We start from the raw sequence: 14534 nt of genomic DNA, 5'->3' as shown, positions 1-14534 counted from the left end.
TGTGTGTTTACGCGTGTGTGGGAGTTGCTGCTCCGCTCCTGGGCGGCCTCGTGTGTTTGTGTTTGTGTGTTTGTGTGTCCGTATGGGAGTTGCTGCCCTACTTCTGGGTGAAGTCTCTCTGTCCTTGAGGGGGGGCTCAGAGACACGGGCGCGCTGCACAGGGGCGTTTTTTTTAAAGGGCCGAGCTTGTGCTGGTCGGAGCGAGGAGTTCTGGAAGAGTGACCACCAGCTCTGACCGCCGGACCTTAAAACTGTGCCTAGGTGAAAGCCCTGCCGTTGTTAGAAGTTGTTATCCTGAGCACCCTGCTTTGCTCTGCTGTGCTGAGCCGGGGCTCTTGGTCCAGGTCTGCTGTGTGTGTTCTCCATGGTGTCACAGAGGTTTTGGTAGATTTCTGTGCGCTAGAGCTATAGTAATTGCAGTCTAAACAAGTCTTGGGGTGCAAATGATATCCTGAGGCATCTGGGAGACGAGAAACTCTCCCTTGCTGGAAATGCAGGAGCTGTGCATTTCCATGTTTTTGGGAGAAGGAAATTGGTAGCTTTCCCAGCTAATGCAAGGGGTGTGTGCTCCACTTCCTTAGAACTCTGAGAGCAATGGTTGGCATAACCATTTGTGGTTTCTTTTTGTGTGTGCACTTGGTGTTTTTTCTCTTCCTGCAGGTAACTAGCCAAGAGTGTGTGGTAGCCTCTGTGTAAAGCAGCTCTTGAGTCTCTGCTGGGATTTGTGTAGGTTGTTCCTTTGTCATAGGAAAGGTGAGCAGGATTATTTCCATGTGTTGCTCTAAGGCTTTCTAGCTTAAATGCTTCCATAAGTGGACTAAAACAACACAGTGGCTACCAGTCCTTTCTAAATTTCTTTCTAAATTTGTTTGGAAATGCTGTTTCTACCTAATCTTCTGAATAACTGAACTGGAGTTTCTGATCCTCAGATGATCTTAGCTCTTTTGATTCTTTTAATATTGAGTTTCTTATTGGTTTTGGCCAAAGTACCCAACTAAGAACTTGTGTAAACAAGTGCATCTCCTCTATTGTTGTGTCTTTATTTTTAGTCTTGGTTCTTAATTTGGTTTTGTAAATTATGCAATTCATTCATGTGGATAATACAATCAGTTAATCTGAACAATGACATATCTGCGGAGACAGAACTTTTTATGGGGCTATATTTTGTGTAGTAGTTCAGCTGTGAACACACTGCAATTTTTAATTGTATCTGTGGTATGGTAGTGAAAGCATCTTCATTTAAAGCCAAAGTGATCTATCTGATCTCTTTTTTTGTTATAAATCTGGGATCTTAAAGGGTATAGTTTAGTATTGTATCTGATGACATGATACCTGAATTCTAAAAAGAGTTGATTTCTTTGCTCAATGTGCAACTGATTATTGTGAGCAGAAAAAGGGAAACATGCAAGGGTTTTCTCAGATGCTCCTTGTCATATATGAAATTAAGGCCTCCTTTACATGAAATCAGCAGACTTTCCTGTGTACTTACAATAAATCTGTGTATTGTGTGTCAGGCATTACCTCCTGATACTCTGTAAAAATCTGTCAGTTCTCAAAGGCTTTCTGATCCTGAACTGTACCAGTAGTGAGAAGTTAGAGCTAGGGAGGTGTTGCTTAATGTCCTTGTCGATGCAGATTCTGTGTCCTGTTGGAGTAAAGAAGAACTAAGCTGCTGTTACAGTCAAGATGAAATTACTGAGGCTGTTAATTCAACTTTTCTCTTCACACTTAGAAAATCTGGTAAAAATCAATGCTGATATTTTGCTGTGTGCTTTCCAAAACCCAGAGTGCATGGAGTTAACACATCTTACTGACCTAATTCAGGGTCACGATGGGCCTGAATTTGAGGTATTAGGTGGAGCTTTCAGGCATCACACAATCAGCTAGAAGATCTTTGACCACGTTGCAGAAGCTTGGCTGAGTGGTCAAAATCCATCTCCTGTTGAAGACAATCCAGAGCTGGTGTTGCTGGTGATCAACAGGATCAGAGAAAGGTGCTGTTTGACCTTATGAATGTGTAGCTGTCTGCTATTTAATGAGGACAGCAAATATGCCATTTGTGCCCACTGCACAAGCAAAACCATTAATCATGATGCCTGAAAATCTGGCATTGAGTGGCATAGCCAAAAGATGAAAAAAAAAAATACTTGAAAGTCAGGAAGGGGGTGGAATAATCTGCAAGATTGCTTCTGGGCTCAGTGAAATGAGGACTCGCTAGTTGTTCATTGCATCCCAGAGTAGCTGTGTTTGAAGGGAGGAATGATGGGGGAGGTGGCCTGGGGAAAAATCAAGCAGAGACTGGTGTAATTAGCAGGACAAGATGGTGATGTGAGGAAACAAATTACGCAGAGCATGATTATGGTGATGTCTCCTTTATGAAAACTGTTAGGGTTCCGTGTATTGCCAGTTCCAGTTCTGTGGTGGTCCTCTCCATTTGCTCTGGCTGCGAGCTGCGTTGCCTTGAAGCCAGTGTTGGTCTGGGCAGCTCCCGTGATCTTGGGGTCCTGCTGACCCGTGAGAGTGAGATCTACTTCTCTGGCTGGGACCCTCTGATTTTGGATGAGGCTCTGTTTAAACACTTAAGGGAAATCTGCAGGCAGGAACAGCTTGTACAAATCTGCTACTAAACAGTTGGTTAAGTGGACGACTTGCAAAAAGCTGGGTGGAGGATGGTGCTTTTCCTCCTACATGAGGGTGAGAAGGAGTTCAAGGCCAGGAGGCCTCAGAGGTAAAAATGTCCTCAGCACATGTCTGTTTATTTGGTTGTTTTGATTCTGATAGTTGTCTGCTTACCCTTTGCTGCCATACTGCTGATTGTAATGCGTTATCTGTGGGATGTTTCATATCTGTCTCATGTCTTTGTCCAGATGCATCGTTGTTAGATGCCAGACGAGTTGTCATCTGTGCTAAGCTGCAACCAAGATGTCAAAGTACAGGCTTGTTCTCTTAAGACATGGGGAAGGAGCCTGGAACAAGGAGAATCGCTTCTGCAGCTGGGTGGACCAGAAGCTGAGCAGCGATGGGATAAAGGAAGCTCAGAACTGTGGCAAACACCTTAAAGCACTGGGCTTTGAGTTTGACCTCGTCTTCACGTCCGTGCTTAGCCGCTCCATTCAAACTGCATGGCTTATCTTGGAAGAGATGGGCCAAGAGTGGGTCCCCATTCAGAGTTCCTGGCGACTGAATGAACGTCACTATGGTGCACTAATCGGTCTCAACAGAGCAGAAATGGCGCTGAATCATGGGGAGGAGCAAGTGAAAATATGGAGGAGAAGCTATGATGTTACCCCACCTCCGATAACTGAATCTCATCCTTACTATGAAGAGATATACAATGATCGCCGGTATAAATGCAGTGATGTCTCTCAGGATAATCTCCCAAGGGCTGAAAGTCTGAAAGATGTACTTGATAGACTCCTTCCCTATTGGAATGAAAAGATAGTGCCGGAACTGAAAAGTGGTAAAATGATCCTTATCTCTGCTCATGGTAACAGCAGCAGGGCATTGCTGAAGCATGTGGAAGGTAAGAGTCTTCCTTTTAGCCTTCCCCTTCTTTCCTTACTCAATTGCTTAGAGCTTTTAGATCTTGTTCTGTAGTGTTTATTACTTATTTAGGCAGTGGACACTTAATGTCTCTGGTCTCCAATGAGAACGTAAGAAGTTGGCCTATTGGCGTAGGTGTCAGACTGGGGAATGAGGAAGAGAGAGGAAATTAGTTAGGTTAATGTAGTTAAGAAGAGAGCCAGATGCTTTCACCTTGTTTCTCACTGCTCCTTTTAAACTACTGTGTTCAAACTAACTTTGTGTTTGGTCCAGATTGACAAAAACTCTTCAGACTCTAACTATTTTTGGATTTATTCAGCTGCTTTGTCACATGGGTTGAAGTTGTAGTCTGTTCATTAAACAAGCATTGCTATAACATAACAGAATAAAGTGCTTGTCTTGGGTTGTAGAAGACATTCTTGACTATTACTATGGTGGGTCATGTCTGAGCCTTCATTCCTGATAATTTACTTTAAAATCTGCTGTGACTGAATTCTGTAGAGAGTAGGTACTTTCCAAAGCTTACTCAAATACTTTATTTCCCAATGTAGAAAATACCTAGCAATGAACAGCTAAGTTGGTACCTTAGCATGTGGTTGCTTACTTATTTGGGACTTGAAAAGGGTATGACATCTTTAAATTGTTAGATTCTTTGCCCACTGCTGCTTGTTCAATGACATGGCTTCTTGTTTAGGTCTTACTAAACTGGAAGATGGACTGTATTAAGTTCTTTGTGGGTAGAGTAGAATTTAGTGATTATACACATATGAATGCAACCTACTGGAGTTGTTGCTGCATGTATGCACAGACTTGATTGTGTCCAATCAATTTTTTTTAGTTATAAAACCCTGTGGTGTGTGTTTCTACAGCTCTGACTCTGCTTAGCACTGTTTTGTATTCAGGCATGCTGGAACAGTCAGGACAGACGATTGCTTTAGCAAGAGTTGGAAGCACACACAAGTGACTTCTGGAACTACAGAGTCTGTGAATTCTGAGGTACAGATCACTACTTAGATTAAGAAGGAAGGCTGGTTCAGCCAGTTCCACTGATGTGGTCAAGGTGGTTGTCCACACTGTGTGAAATGGTTAAGAATTACACAGGAACAAGGTGGCAGCAGTATCTGTAACTATGCTGGTCTCCTCTGCTCCCTCTAAGAAGAGAACCAATTCCATGAAACCGTCCTGCCCAAGCCCGTTGGAGGTGAAATGCTGCAAGCTGATCCCAGCTTCAGCAGAAAACCCTGGGCCACCTTCTGTGCAGGTTCATACCAAGGCAGGAGTTGACAGCATCAGCGACTGGTAAAGGTTACTTTAAAGGTACGGCTAGATTCCTTGCTGCCCTGACATTAGGGAGAACAGTGTAACTTAGAGCAGTTGCAAAACTCTTCTTTGGGACAGTCTGTGAGGTATAACTTTTCAAGGGCTGCCTACAGTCAACCAAGGTAGAAGAGACCTTTGTCTTTTGTCTATCCTAGACTATACCTTGTCCTTACCAGCATGTGCTTATGTAGAGGAATGTGAGGAGTCACTGGCAGAGGGTCTGGCTCTGTTGATTGAGGACTGTCCATCAGCTACCTCAGCTCCCACACAGGAGCAATTGCCAGATACATGTTGGCTCTTTTGTTCTTTATGCAGTGGAGATTTGGATTGCTGCAGAGCTGGCCTGAAGGGTGGCAAGAACAGAGCTTTAATGTCTCTGTTACAACCTGCTCTCTTTCCACACACTACTTCACCCCCTAGAGCTCTAGCCTATATCTAGCTGAATCTAAGAGTTTTTTTGTCTGTATTGCTGACTCTCTCTTCCATTCTTACCTGAAAGGCTGTGAGCTGCTCTGCAGTCCTGCCAGAGTTGGACCTGATTCAACAGTGCTTAAAGTTTGTCAGGCTACTGTATTTATAGCACCCACTGTGAGGTGGGCTTTGTTTTTCTGGACTTCTGTTTTTTACAACCTTAGTGTGTCCTGCACTTGAATGTAAGTTTCTAGGCCCCTCTATCTTAGATGGAGCCATGGTTTTTTTGATATTTAGAAAATCAGGCTCCAAATGCCTCAAGCAGCAATCCTACCTGACTGCTTGGATGTCTTACATTTAGTCATAGCTTAATCCTGGAAGATGCAGCTGAAACTTTAAATAACAGTAAATATTAATGTTTTCATTCAGTTTGATCTGGTGAAACAATTTTAATTGTTTCAGAGTGAAACTTAATGTCTTTTCTGAAAGACTTGAGAGTATCCTTGAAGCTACTATTTCAAGGAGGTATTTTTTCGAAACAGGCCTGCAGTTCTCTGAATCTGAATGATTTCCTTGTTATCAGTAACTAATACAGAGCTTGAAATGTGTGGATCTGCTTTTTACTTGCATGCAAAAAAAATAATCATAAGAGTAACACAATGTCAGGCTAACAAGACTTCAATTTTCAGTTTGGATTTTGTTCTTGTTTTCTTGGTGCTTGAAGTGGCCCTCATTAGGATATGTGAAGTTTCTATAGGATGTCGTGGCTTGCGCAGGAGGATCTAAAGTGAACCCCCCGTTGTCTTTCTGGAAGCAGGATTTAACACAAACTGGACCATATTCTTGTACACACTTGGAGATCAGAAACAGCAGTTTCTCTGAGAGCTTACTCTTTTTGTTCTGGTCTACTGAGTGATATTTCTTTGAGAGGGGTGCTCAGTGTTATGAGCTTTTGGTGTCCAGTTGGGATGCTGGGTGGTGTTCCTTCTTTGAGGTAATCCCTATGAATTTGATAAATGTGGCCAAGCACAAGTGTTGCTATTCTGTGGAATCCTGTTGGATACAGTGTTGACGTCAATTTTTGAAGTCTTTTTAACTGAGCTTGTCCTGTCCTTTCAGAGCACTTATTCTTTGCATTATCTTCAGGTGAGGTATGTGGAGATGCTAGGAATCATTGCCACAACTGAACATTGGCGGAGCAAGAGGACAGCTTTGATTATGTGATAAGGTTGGAAAGGCTGTCTAAAAGTAACATTTTTCTTTTCCAGGCAGCTGGTGGAAGTGTCATGTCATAACTTAGCAACTGTTATGTTCTGTGAAACTTATTGGTATGACCATGACTGGTAACTCAGGCTGTATTTTTTTTCTGATATGTTGAAAAAGAAATGGCAACAAGATATTATGTCAACACGTTAATTAGTTGCTAAAATCTGTTATATAAGTATCCTAGATGCACAGGATCTATTTACATGTGATTTTTCTTTTTTTTTTGAGGAAGATTAGTTTACTCTTTTATCTAATAACTGATACTTAAGATTGAGACTCTCCTAGCAGTGTCCTATTTTGAAGACAACACCAGTGTAACAGTTGTGACCAGTTTGTCCCGTTTCTGTTGAAGCACTAATTGGAGACAAAGTCTAATGGACTAATTTTCCAGATGACTGGCAGAAGGACTGATGGGCTGTCAGCTTCTTCCTTGCCTCCTGACCACTTAACCATGAGAACTGGTGTGAAGTACCTCAAGACAGGGTCTTGCGGAAGACCCAATTCTAGAATTTCCTCCCTGTGGGAAAGGTTGACATCTCTTGGATATGGTGTGGTGGTCCCTGAGCCTTTTCATGCTCAGGGTAAAAAATAGAGGGGTCCCTTGAAGAAAGATGCATATTTTGCACCCATGGGCCTTGTCTGGTTGTGGTCACAGATGGGACAGAGCTCCAGAACTGGACTTGCAGGCAGCGTGTGGTGACTGGTAAGGTCTGATGCTGGTCTCACCACTTGGTGAGCAAGGAGAGCAGTACCCTCAAGGATTTTATTCTTTTGCATTACTATGAGTGTGATACTTGAGCAGCTGCAGTGCTCCAGCAGTTTGCGTGCTGGAGCCACACATTGTGAGTCCTGATGTGGACTGAATTGAGGACTGCCTAATAAGATTATTTTACTGATTGTGCTGTGTGACCTTCTTAAGGGAGTACCACTTGGATGCCTCTGGTGTCTGAGGGCAGTTACAGAAAGCAGCTTGAGATCTAACAACTCTGCTGCTGAAGTGAGGTGGTCTTGTGCTCCCTGTCATTCATCCCTTTCTTTGCTATGTGCTTCTGTTGCTTATTGCTTGTCAGCTTGTTGGGCCTTTTTGCAAGGAAACCTGCAAGAAACAGCAAGGAGGGAGTGGTTTTCTGTTGTGTTAGTTTGAATCAGCTCAGGGAAAGGGGTGACAAGTACCTGACGACAGTGCAACAGGTCTGGGACAGCCTGACCAGGACCTGCAGATGTGACAGGTTTCAGATATGAGATGATAGTGACAGATATTTTTTGCTAAATTGGACTTGAGGGACTCTCAGTAGTGCTTCAGCCAGAGATGGAAACCTTTTGTGAGAGCTCTGTCCCAGAGCAGTATGTTTGTTGGTAGGCTCCAGAGCTGCAATGCTTAGAGAGCTCCATTTGTTGTAGTGTTACTCGGAGCTCCTGGTGGTGGTAGTGCAGTTTGGATCTCTTCTTGAGACTCCTGGGACTTTCTCACTAATGCCATAGCTGACAGATAGTGCTGGTAGTAGCAAGTCTTGTGCTTCTTTCAGCTTACTTAGTCTTGGACTGCTTGAGGTGTTTAAGGCAGTCTGTTTCACCATTATGTCGTCATTCCCATACAGTAGACAAATATAGAAGTAGATGCTGTGGATATGGTTGTAGCCCACCCATCCTCCTCCTTTTCTCAAAATCTGCGCAGTGAGCTAGGACTCTGTAAAGATTAATAGCCATATTCTAACACTGTGCCTGCTTCCCTCCTCTGCCCTGCTAAAGCTAGGTCCTCTGCTGGCCTGCAGGGAGGGCAGAATCTGGCCCTTAATATTTAACTTATTAAGTGGAAGCTTCAGTATTTTCATTAAGCTTGTAGGAAGGATGCTGTGACCTGATTTGGATCTCAATTACAAAGCACCAGTTCTAGAGCAAGCCCCTTGTGGCTGAATTTATGCATATGACCTTGTGTGTTTTGTTGGTTGAATCATCTTATCTCAAGTGTCATTGACATGCAGGGAAATGAGGGGTGTAGTTATTCTCAGTAGCTGTTCTGGTTTTTGTGTTGCTCTGACACTAAGAATAGAGGGAAGAACTTGTTAAGAATATTGTTGGTTGAATCATCTTATCTCAAGTGTCGTTGACATGCGGGGAAATGAGGGGTGTAGTTCTGGTTTTTGTGTTGCTCTGACAATAAGAATAGAGGGAAGGAACTTGTTAAGAACAGGTGAGAGGGAGGGAGAAGCTGAGCCAGCCCGTGAAGAAGATGGCTATAGGTGCCTAAAATCAAGCCCCTTGGGGTTTACCTCTGTAGGACTTTGCAGGCACAAGTATTTCAAAGCATTTCATGGGCTACCAGGTAATAGTGAATTCTTAAGCTTGCACAGAGATGTTGCTGGTCTTTGTGTTTGATGACACTATTCAGTTAGGGCATAAGTGAGCTGGGAAAGAATTCTGAATGTGACTTTGAAAGATCTTTTGCAGTAAGTACTGCTTACAGTAACACAGTACCCTTCTGCGATGCTGAGACTTGGGCGTTAGCATTGCATAGGAGGGCAGAGAGTTGCTGCTTCAATGGTTTTATTTCTCATTGCACCTTGTAGTCAGGAGTTGAGTTCTTGTCCTGGTTTTACTCTTCTTCCCTGTGACATAGTGTGAGGTTGTGACACAGGCCAGCTCAGATGAAGTGCAGGAAAAGGTCACTTGGCTATAGTTACAGCACATGAAGTAATTGGATAGCAATTGGCTTGTACTTGCAGAGGCTGGAATATGGGATGTGATCTCTTTATGGTCCTCCTTAGCCTGCAGGGTAGGGGGTGTTCTGTGTGCATTTTGCCTCCAGCTGAAGAGCTGGTGTGACAAGCCTGATCATCCTCTTGCTTCCTGAAGAACAGAAATACTATACAAATGCATTAACTGTGCTGAAATAAAGCAACAGGACGTATTGTGTCTTTAGGATTACCAGCCCTGAAGGTATTAAAAAGACCTGTAGATGTGGTGCTTAGGGACATGGTTTAATGGTGGACCTGGCAGTGCTAGGTTAACAGTTGGTCTTGATCTTAAAGGTCTTTTTCAGCCTAAATGATTGTATAATTTATCTGACTGGAACTTGCGATTCCAGCCTTCTGGCTGTGAGGCAACACTTTGTATGAGGAAGAATCCTGAGGAGAAAGCTAGCATCCTTGTTTTTCCTAGACTGCACTGCTTTGTGAATCGATGCTAGTTGGCATTGGTGTGGTCACTTTGTCTTCTGTAAAAACAGTAAAATGAGTTTCTGAATCCATGTAGCTACAGCTAGTTTTGTTTAATCCATCTTTAGAGGAAGCCTTTAAATATACTGGCTGCTGACCACATTATGTGGTTTGCTGAAATTCTCCTGCATGACTTCATCTGCTTTGTTTATATCTGAATGGTTTAGTCTGGGAGAGTGAGTTTGAGAAGTGGGCAGAGCACTTCCTAGGGCCGGATTCTCTCTGGGTACATGGTGACATGTGTGTTGTTAAAATCTTATGTTTAAGAATCCTTGAAGTAAGAGCTCAGGCAGCTTGACTGCTTGTTTTGCAAACAAGTCCTTGAGACTAGTGCTTGTGCCTAATAAATGGACTCGGTATTCTTCTGGCTTCTGTACATTTTAAAAATTTTAGATGCTCCTTGAAATGCTTTTCTGTAGGCCTGATTCTGCTGCCCACAACAGGTGAATTATTTATTCCTTGTGTATGGGGATATGGCTCAATAGGTAAAAAGGAGTAAGCTTCTCACAGGGGTTTGTTTTTCTTGTTCCATCCCCTTCTGAAATTTAAGGATTGTCTGCAGCTGAATGAAATACTTAGCCCAACTGAAACAAGAATATGTCACTGCAAAGGTAGTGTGTTTCCCTAGTCTCTGGGAAGGGGCATAAAATGATTCTTACCTCATTATTAGTTCTGCTTTTTCTGACCTGTTATCTCACTGTTGCTGAGTGGATTGATGTTGTGGGTTTTCCTGTTGGCTTTGCTTTCTGCTTAATGTGAAAATCACTGGTGAATTTGTTCCCATGTGTTCTGAGAACCATCTGGTTTCCCAGCTGCTCAAGAGGATATTTTCTTCATGCACCTTAGAATAGTTTATATGGTGCTGTCAGTTTAGAAGCTTGATTTGTGTTTTTTCTAAGCGTGGGCTGCTTGAAGCTTTTCTGCTTGACAACAGCAGGCTGCTGTTGTGACCTCTACTTCTAAAAAGGGGAAGAAGAAAAAGTTGGCATTTCCAATGACACTAACTTTCTTTTGCCTGAAATTTTTGAACAATAATATCTTATCAGTCACTGCTTCTTAATATGTCTATTCAGACCTTGTATGGAAACTTTACTAGGATGTTTGGTCTCAAAATTAACTTGTATGCTTTGGAGACTTGTGTGTTTGATGCAAAGAATAACTAGCAGTTTACCTGAGATCAGAGACCTAAATATTTTAATTAAACACAGATGGGTAAAACCTTTTTCCCCAGGTACACATTATTTTAATGAAGAAGAAGAAAAATACAAGGAAATACTCCAAGTTATAAGTTTGCTTTCTCCCTTCTTTTCTTCCTCTCTCCCTCATTTGAAAGTAGAAATGAATACCTGGTATCCAGTAATCCTGAAATAGTATTGTGGGCAATATGCTTTATATTTACTTTTGAAAAATCAAATATGGGCAAACAGTGATCCCTACACTGGAAGAATTAAGTACAAGTTTTTAAGACAGCTTGTGTGAGAAGCTTTGTATAGAAAACTTACAAGGAAAAATTAACCTTAGTATCTTTTGTGATGCACAAGTTGGGGAAACTATGGAGGAGAACCTATTGTCCTTGATGTCTTGTGTTAAAGGAAACGTGTACTTTCTAGGGCAATCTCTTTGTGTTTTTTCATGTATAGACTGAAAAATGAAGAAACTGCCTTCACCTTCATGGGAATTCCCTCTTTCAGTTTTCTTCAAGTGCTAACTGAGCTGTGGTCTAGTTGGGAGTTCACCCTTGAGTAGCTGGTGGTGTTGATGGAGACTAGAACACATCCTTGGCTGTTTTAACAGTTGATAATACCAGAAATAAGGCTAAACTAGGTGAACAGTCAGGAAGCTGTGCACTAGGTGTAACTGTGTGCTATTTTTTTCCTTTGGCAGGCATCTCGGATGAGGACATCATCAATGTTACTCTCCCCACTGGTGTGCCCATACTTCTTGAACTTGATGAGAATCTGCAACCTCTGGGCCCTCACCAGTTTCTAGGTGATCAAGAAGCTATCCAAGCTGCCATCAAAAAAGTGGAAGACCAAGGGAAAGTAAAATCTGCTGAGAAGTAGAATCCTATTAATGCAGCTGTTTTCAAAGTGTGGTAATGAGTGATGATTTTCGTATGACTGCTAGGTTGCACTGTGTGAAAGTCTCAATTTCAAGCACTAAATATTGGAAGGGACAGTTGTTGAGTCTCAGGTTGGTGGATTAACACTCTGCCTTTCAAAAACTGGAATTTAGATCTTGACATGAGGTTATATATGCTGAAAAAAGAAATCAAGAGGTCATTCGAGTGATGGAAACTTGCAGGGCTGTCTGCCCCAGACCTAGTATTGAAGATGGCCCAGTATAGAAATAAAGGGATATGTTATTGATGTCTGACAATAATTAGTCCTAATCTGTTCAGGGGAAAAGCACCAGTTTACTGGACTAATTAAGCCCAGGTTATTATAGGCACTAAAATTTTCTTAGTGATAAAATAGCACCAGCTAAGAGTTATCCAGTATTGTTCTGTGTCAAAGGCCATGACAGCTTGTTCTGGATGGAATTCCTTCATTCTTTCAGAGCACTTTCAGCTGTATGACTCTTTGGCTTTTTTTGAGTCTTCCAAGGCCAGTTTATGGTCCAGAGGAGAATTTCGTAGAGATGTTCCAACTGTTACAGTTACCTGTAGTTGTCTTTTTTTACACTATGTTCCAGTTTTTATGGAGTCTAGAAGGAATCCCTTTTCCTCCACCATCTTTGCAAAGCCTAGCATGACTGCATTTTGCTGGCTTGCCATAACAGGATTTCACTCAGACTTTAGTTCACAAATAAAGCAGAAAGTTTTCCTGCTCAGTGTTTAAATTATCACTTAGTGCTTAGCAAGTGACCTGAATAGCTCTGAAACACTTAACATGTGCCTAGAAGTTTGATCATCTCTTAGTCAAGTTATTAGAGTAATTCCTACTTAACTCAGTAAAGCTGGATGTAGGAGAATGCTCCTCTAATTGTTCCGGAGTTACAAAGATCTCTTGATAATTATGTTCTATGGTAATACTACTGTGGCATTCCTTGTATCAATTTCTCTGGAGTGCTGAAAGATGTGTGTAAGAAGCGTTACTGAGTGTGGCTCATTCAGCTGTCATGTTGGTAGGGAAGGACATTCTGCCGTACCTGAAAGTGTTCTGTAAAAATCTCTTCACAATTGTAGCTCGATTCGTGCTGAGTGTGGCTTTGCTGTTGTGTTTGGCACCAAATTTGAGCAGTTCACACTGTGGTTGGGTGTAGTGTAGCACCTATGGCAGTTTGTTCTTTATGTACACAAGCATCAGAAAAATTCCACTCTTGAAGACCTTACTTGCAAATGTGAAACTGTCTCTTAAATTTAGATCTGACCCAGAGTCTCAGCACCTAAGCATCTGCATTCTGACCTCAGTTACCAACACGGGTGACACTTCTGTGTGTAGTGTTTGAGCTGAATGTGTTCTCAGCATGGCCCAGCTACAAATATCAAGCTGAATAAAATTCCCTCAGTATGTTAAAAATCATAGATAGCTGCATCTTTGAAGTAAGCAGCTCTAGCTTAAGTGTGAGACAGTGTTGTTTGTGTTTTGGGTTTTTTTTTCCTTCGAGGAGAGCAGTATGAGAGTGTGGTGTGCCTCTGACAGTATCCCTGCTATATGGAGGTAAACGTTACAGGTCTTGCATTAGTGTAGCACATACTCCATCAAAGACCTCTTGCTAGGTGATAGTTTGTCTTGCATGAATGATGCTGGGGCTCCTCTTTGACTTTTTGTAGCCCTTGCAGTAGGAACAAAGTTAACGTGTTTCTCTCTTAAACATAAGGCTCTGATAGGCTTCTTCTTGCTTTATACCTGCAAGGATATTTCAGTGTGTTTTCTCCGAAATACTATTAGAAGCTTCCCTGCTACTCTGTTTGATGCCGACTTACTCCTTTTTGGGTTTTAGTTTTCCATGTGTAGAGTAACTCTGAATCTTAGTTGATACTTTATGAGTCAGTGTTCCTGATCAACAATCTAACTCCGTAAATGTTTATCTGTCAGTGCCCTGACGAGGGCCACTGGCACTCTGGTGGTTAGATTCTTCCCCAAACATTCAATAATGTGCAAAGTTCAGTGTCAATTAAAAGTAGTCTTACTAACAAAGCAAGCAGAGCTACCTGTTGTCAGTGGGAATTGCATGTACTCAGATGTGTGAGCTTACAGGTGTTGACCAAAGTGTCAGCATCCCTTTGGTGTTGTGGTATTGTGAACTTAAGCTGCAGCTGGAATATACTTGGAAAGGAGCCCAACTGAACTGGGAGTTATGCCCTCTCCTCCCCTTCTCTTAGGCAATCCATGATCTCTTCTGGGGATGGAGTAGGAAGTGGAAAAGTGGATGAGTAAATGTAGAGAGCATTCATCTTTCCTTTTGCAGCTGAATGGATGAAATTGACTGAAAATAGGCTTTTAAAGACTCGTGGGCAGCAAGAAAAACAATGTGATGTTTTCAGGTGGCAGTGTTTCTACAGTGCTGCTTGAAACATGAATAGTGACAGTGCCCTGGTAAGTTTGACTTCATTTGCTTTGGTTGTGACTCCCAAGTAATGACAGAATTTTATGTGAATGTCTGTCAGCAATACCAGCTTGCAAAAGTAGCAAATGAAACCAACTGGGGATTTCATTGTGCTCTTTAAGATTATTTTAATACCTTGCAAGGCTTGCTTCTGAATAGCCTTCTAATTACATTTATGATTCATAAAATGTGTGTATTGAAGACTAGAAACTTCCACTGACAGTGGCA

At 42.1% G+C, this 14534-nt stretch overlaps 1 protein-coding gene across 1 annotated transcript; it reads left to right on the top strand.

The window, feature by feature from the left end:
* Positions 1-2922: 2922 nt before the first annotated feature.
* Positions 2923-11986, top strand: BPGM (2,3-bisphosphoglycerate mutase). The gene is made up of 2 exons (XM_009867397.1): positions 2923-3523; positions 11640-11986. Exons 1-2 carry the CDS (start codon positions 2923-2925, stop codon positions 11816-11818), a joined length of 780 nt encoding a protein of 259 aa, XP_009865699.1. The 3' UTR covers positions 11819-11986.
* The last annotated feature ends 2548 nt before the right edge of the window (positions 11987-14534 follow it).

Source organism: Apaloderma vittatum, unplaced genomic scaffold, assembly GCF_000703405.1.
Source record: "Apaloderma vittatum isolate BGI_N311 unplaced genomic scaffold, ASM70340v1 scaffold5464, whole genome shotgun sequence".
Classification (NCBI taxonomy): Eukaryota; Metazoa; Chordata; class Aves; order Trogoniformes; family Trogonidae; genus Apaloderma; species Apaloderma vittatum.
This window is presented reverse-complemented; position numbering and strand designations above follow the sequence as displayed.

Bases quoted from the DNA above. Each gene is read 5' to 3' on its own strand.
- BPGM (XM_009867397.1), top strand. From the start codon at position 2,923: ATGTCAAAGTACAGGCTTGTTCTCTTAAGACATGGGGAAGGAGCCTGG. The intron at 3,524-11,639 runs GTAAGAGTCTTC...TTCCTTTGGCAG, and splicing joins ATTGCTGAAGCATGTGGAAG to GCATCTCGGATGAGGACATC.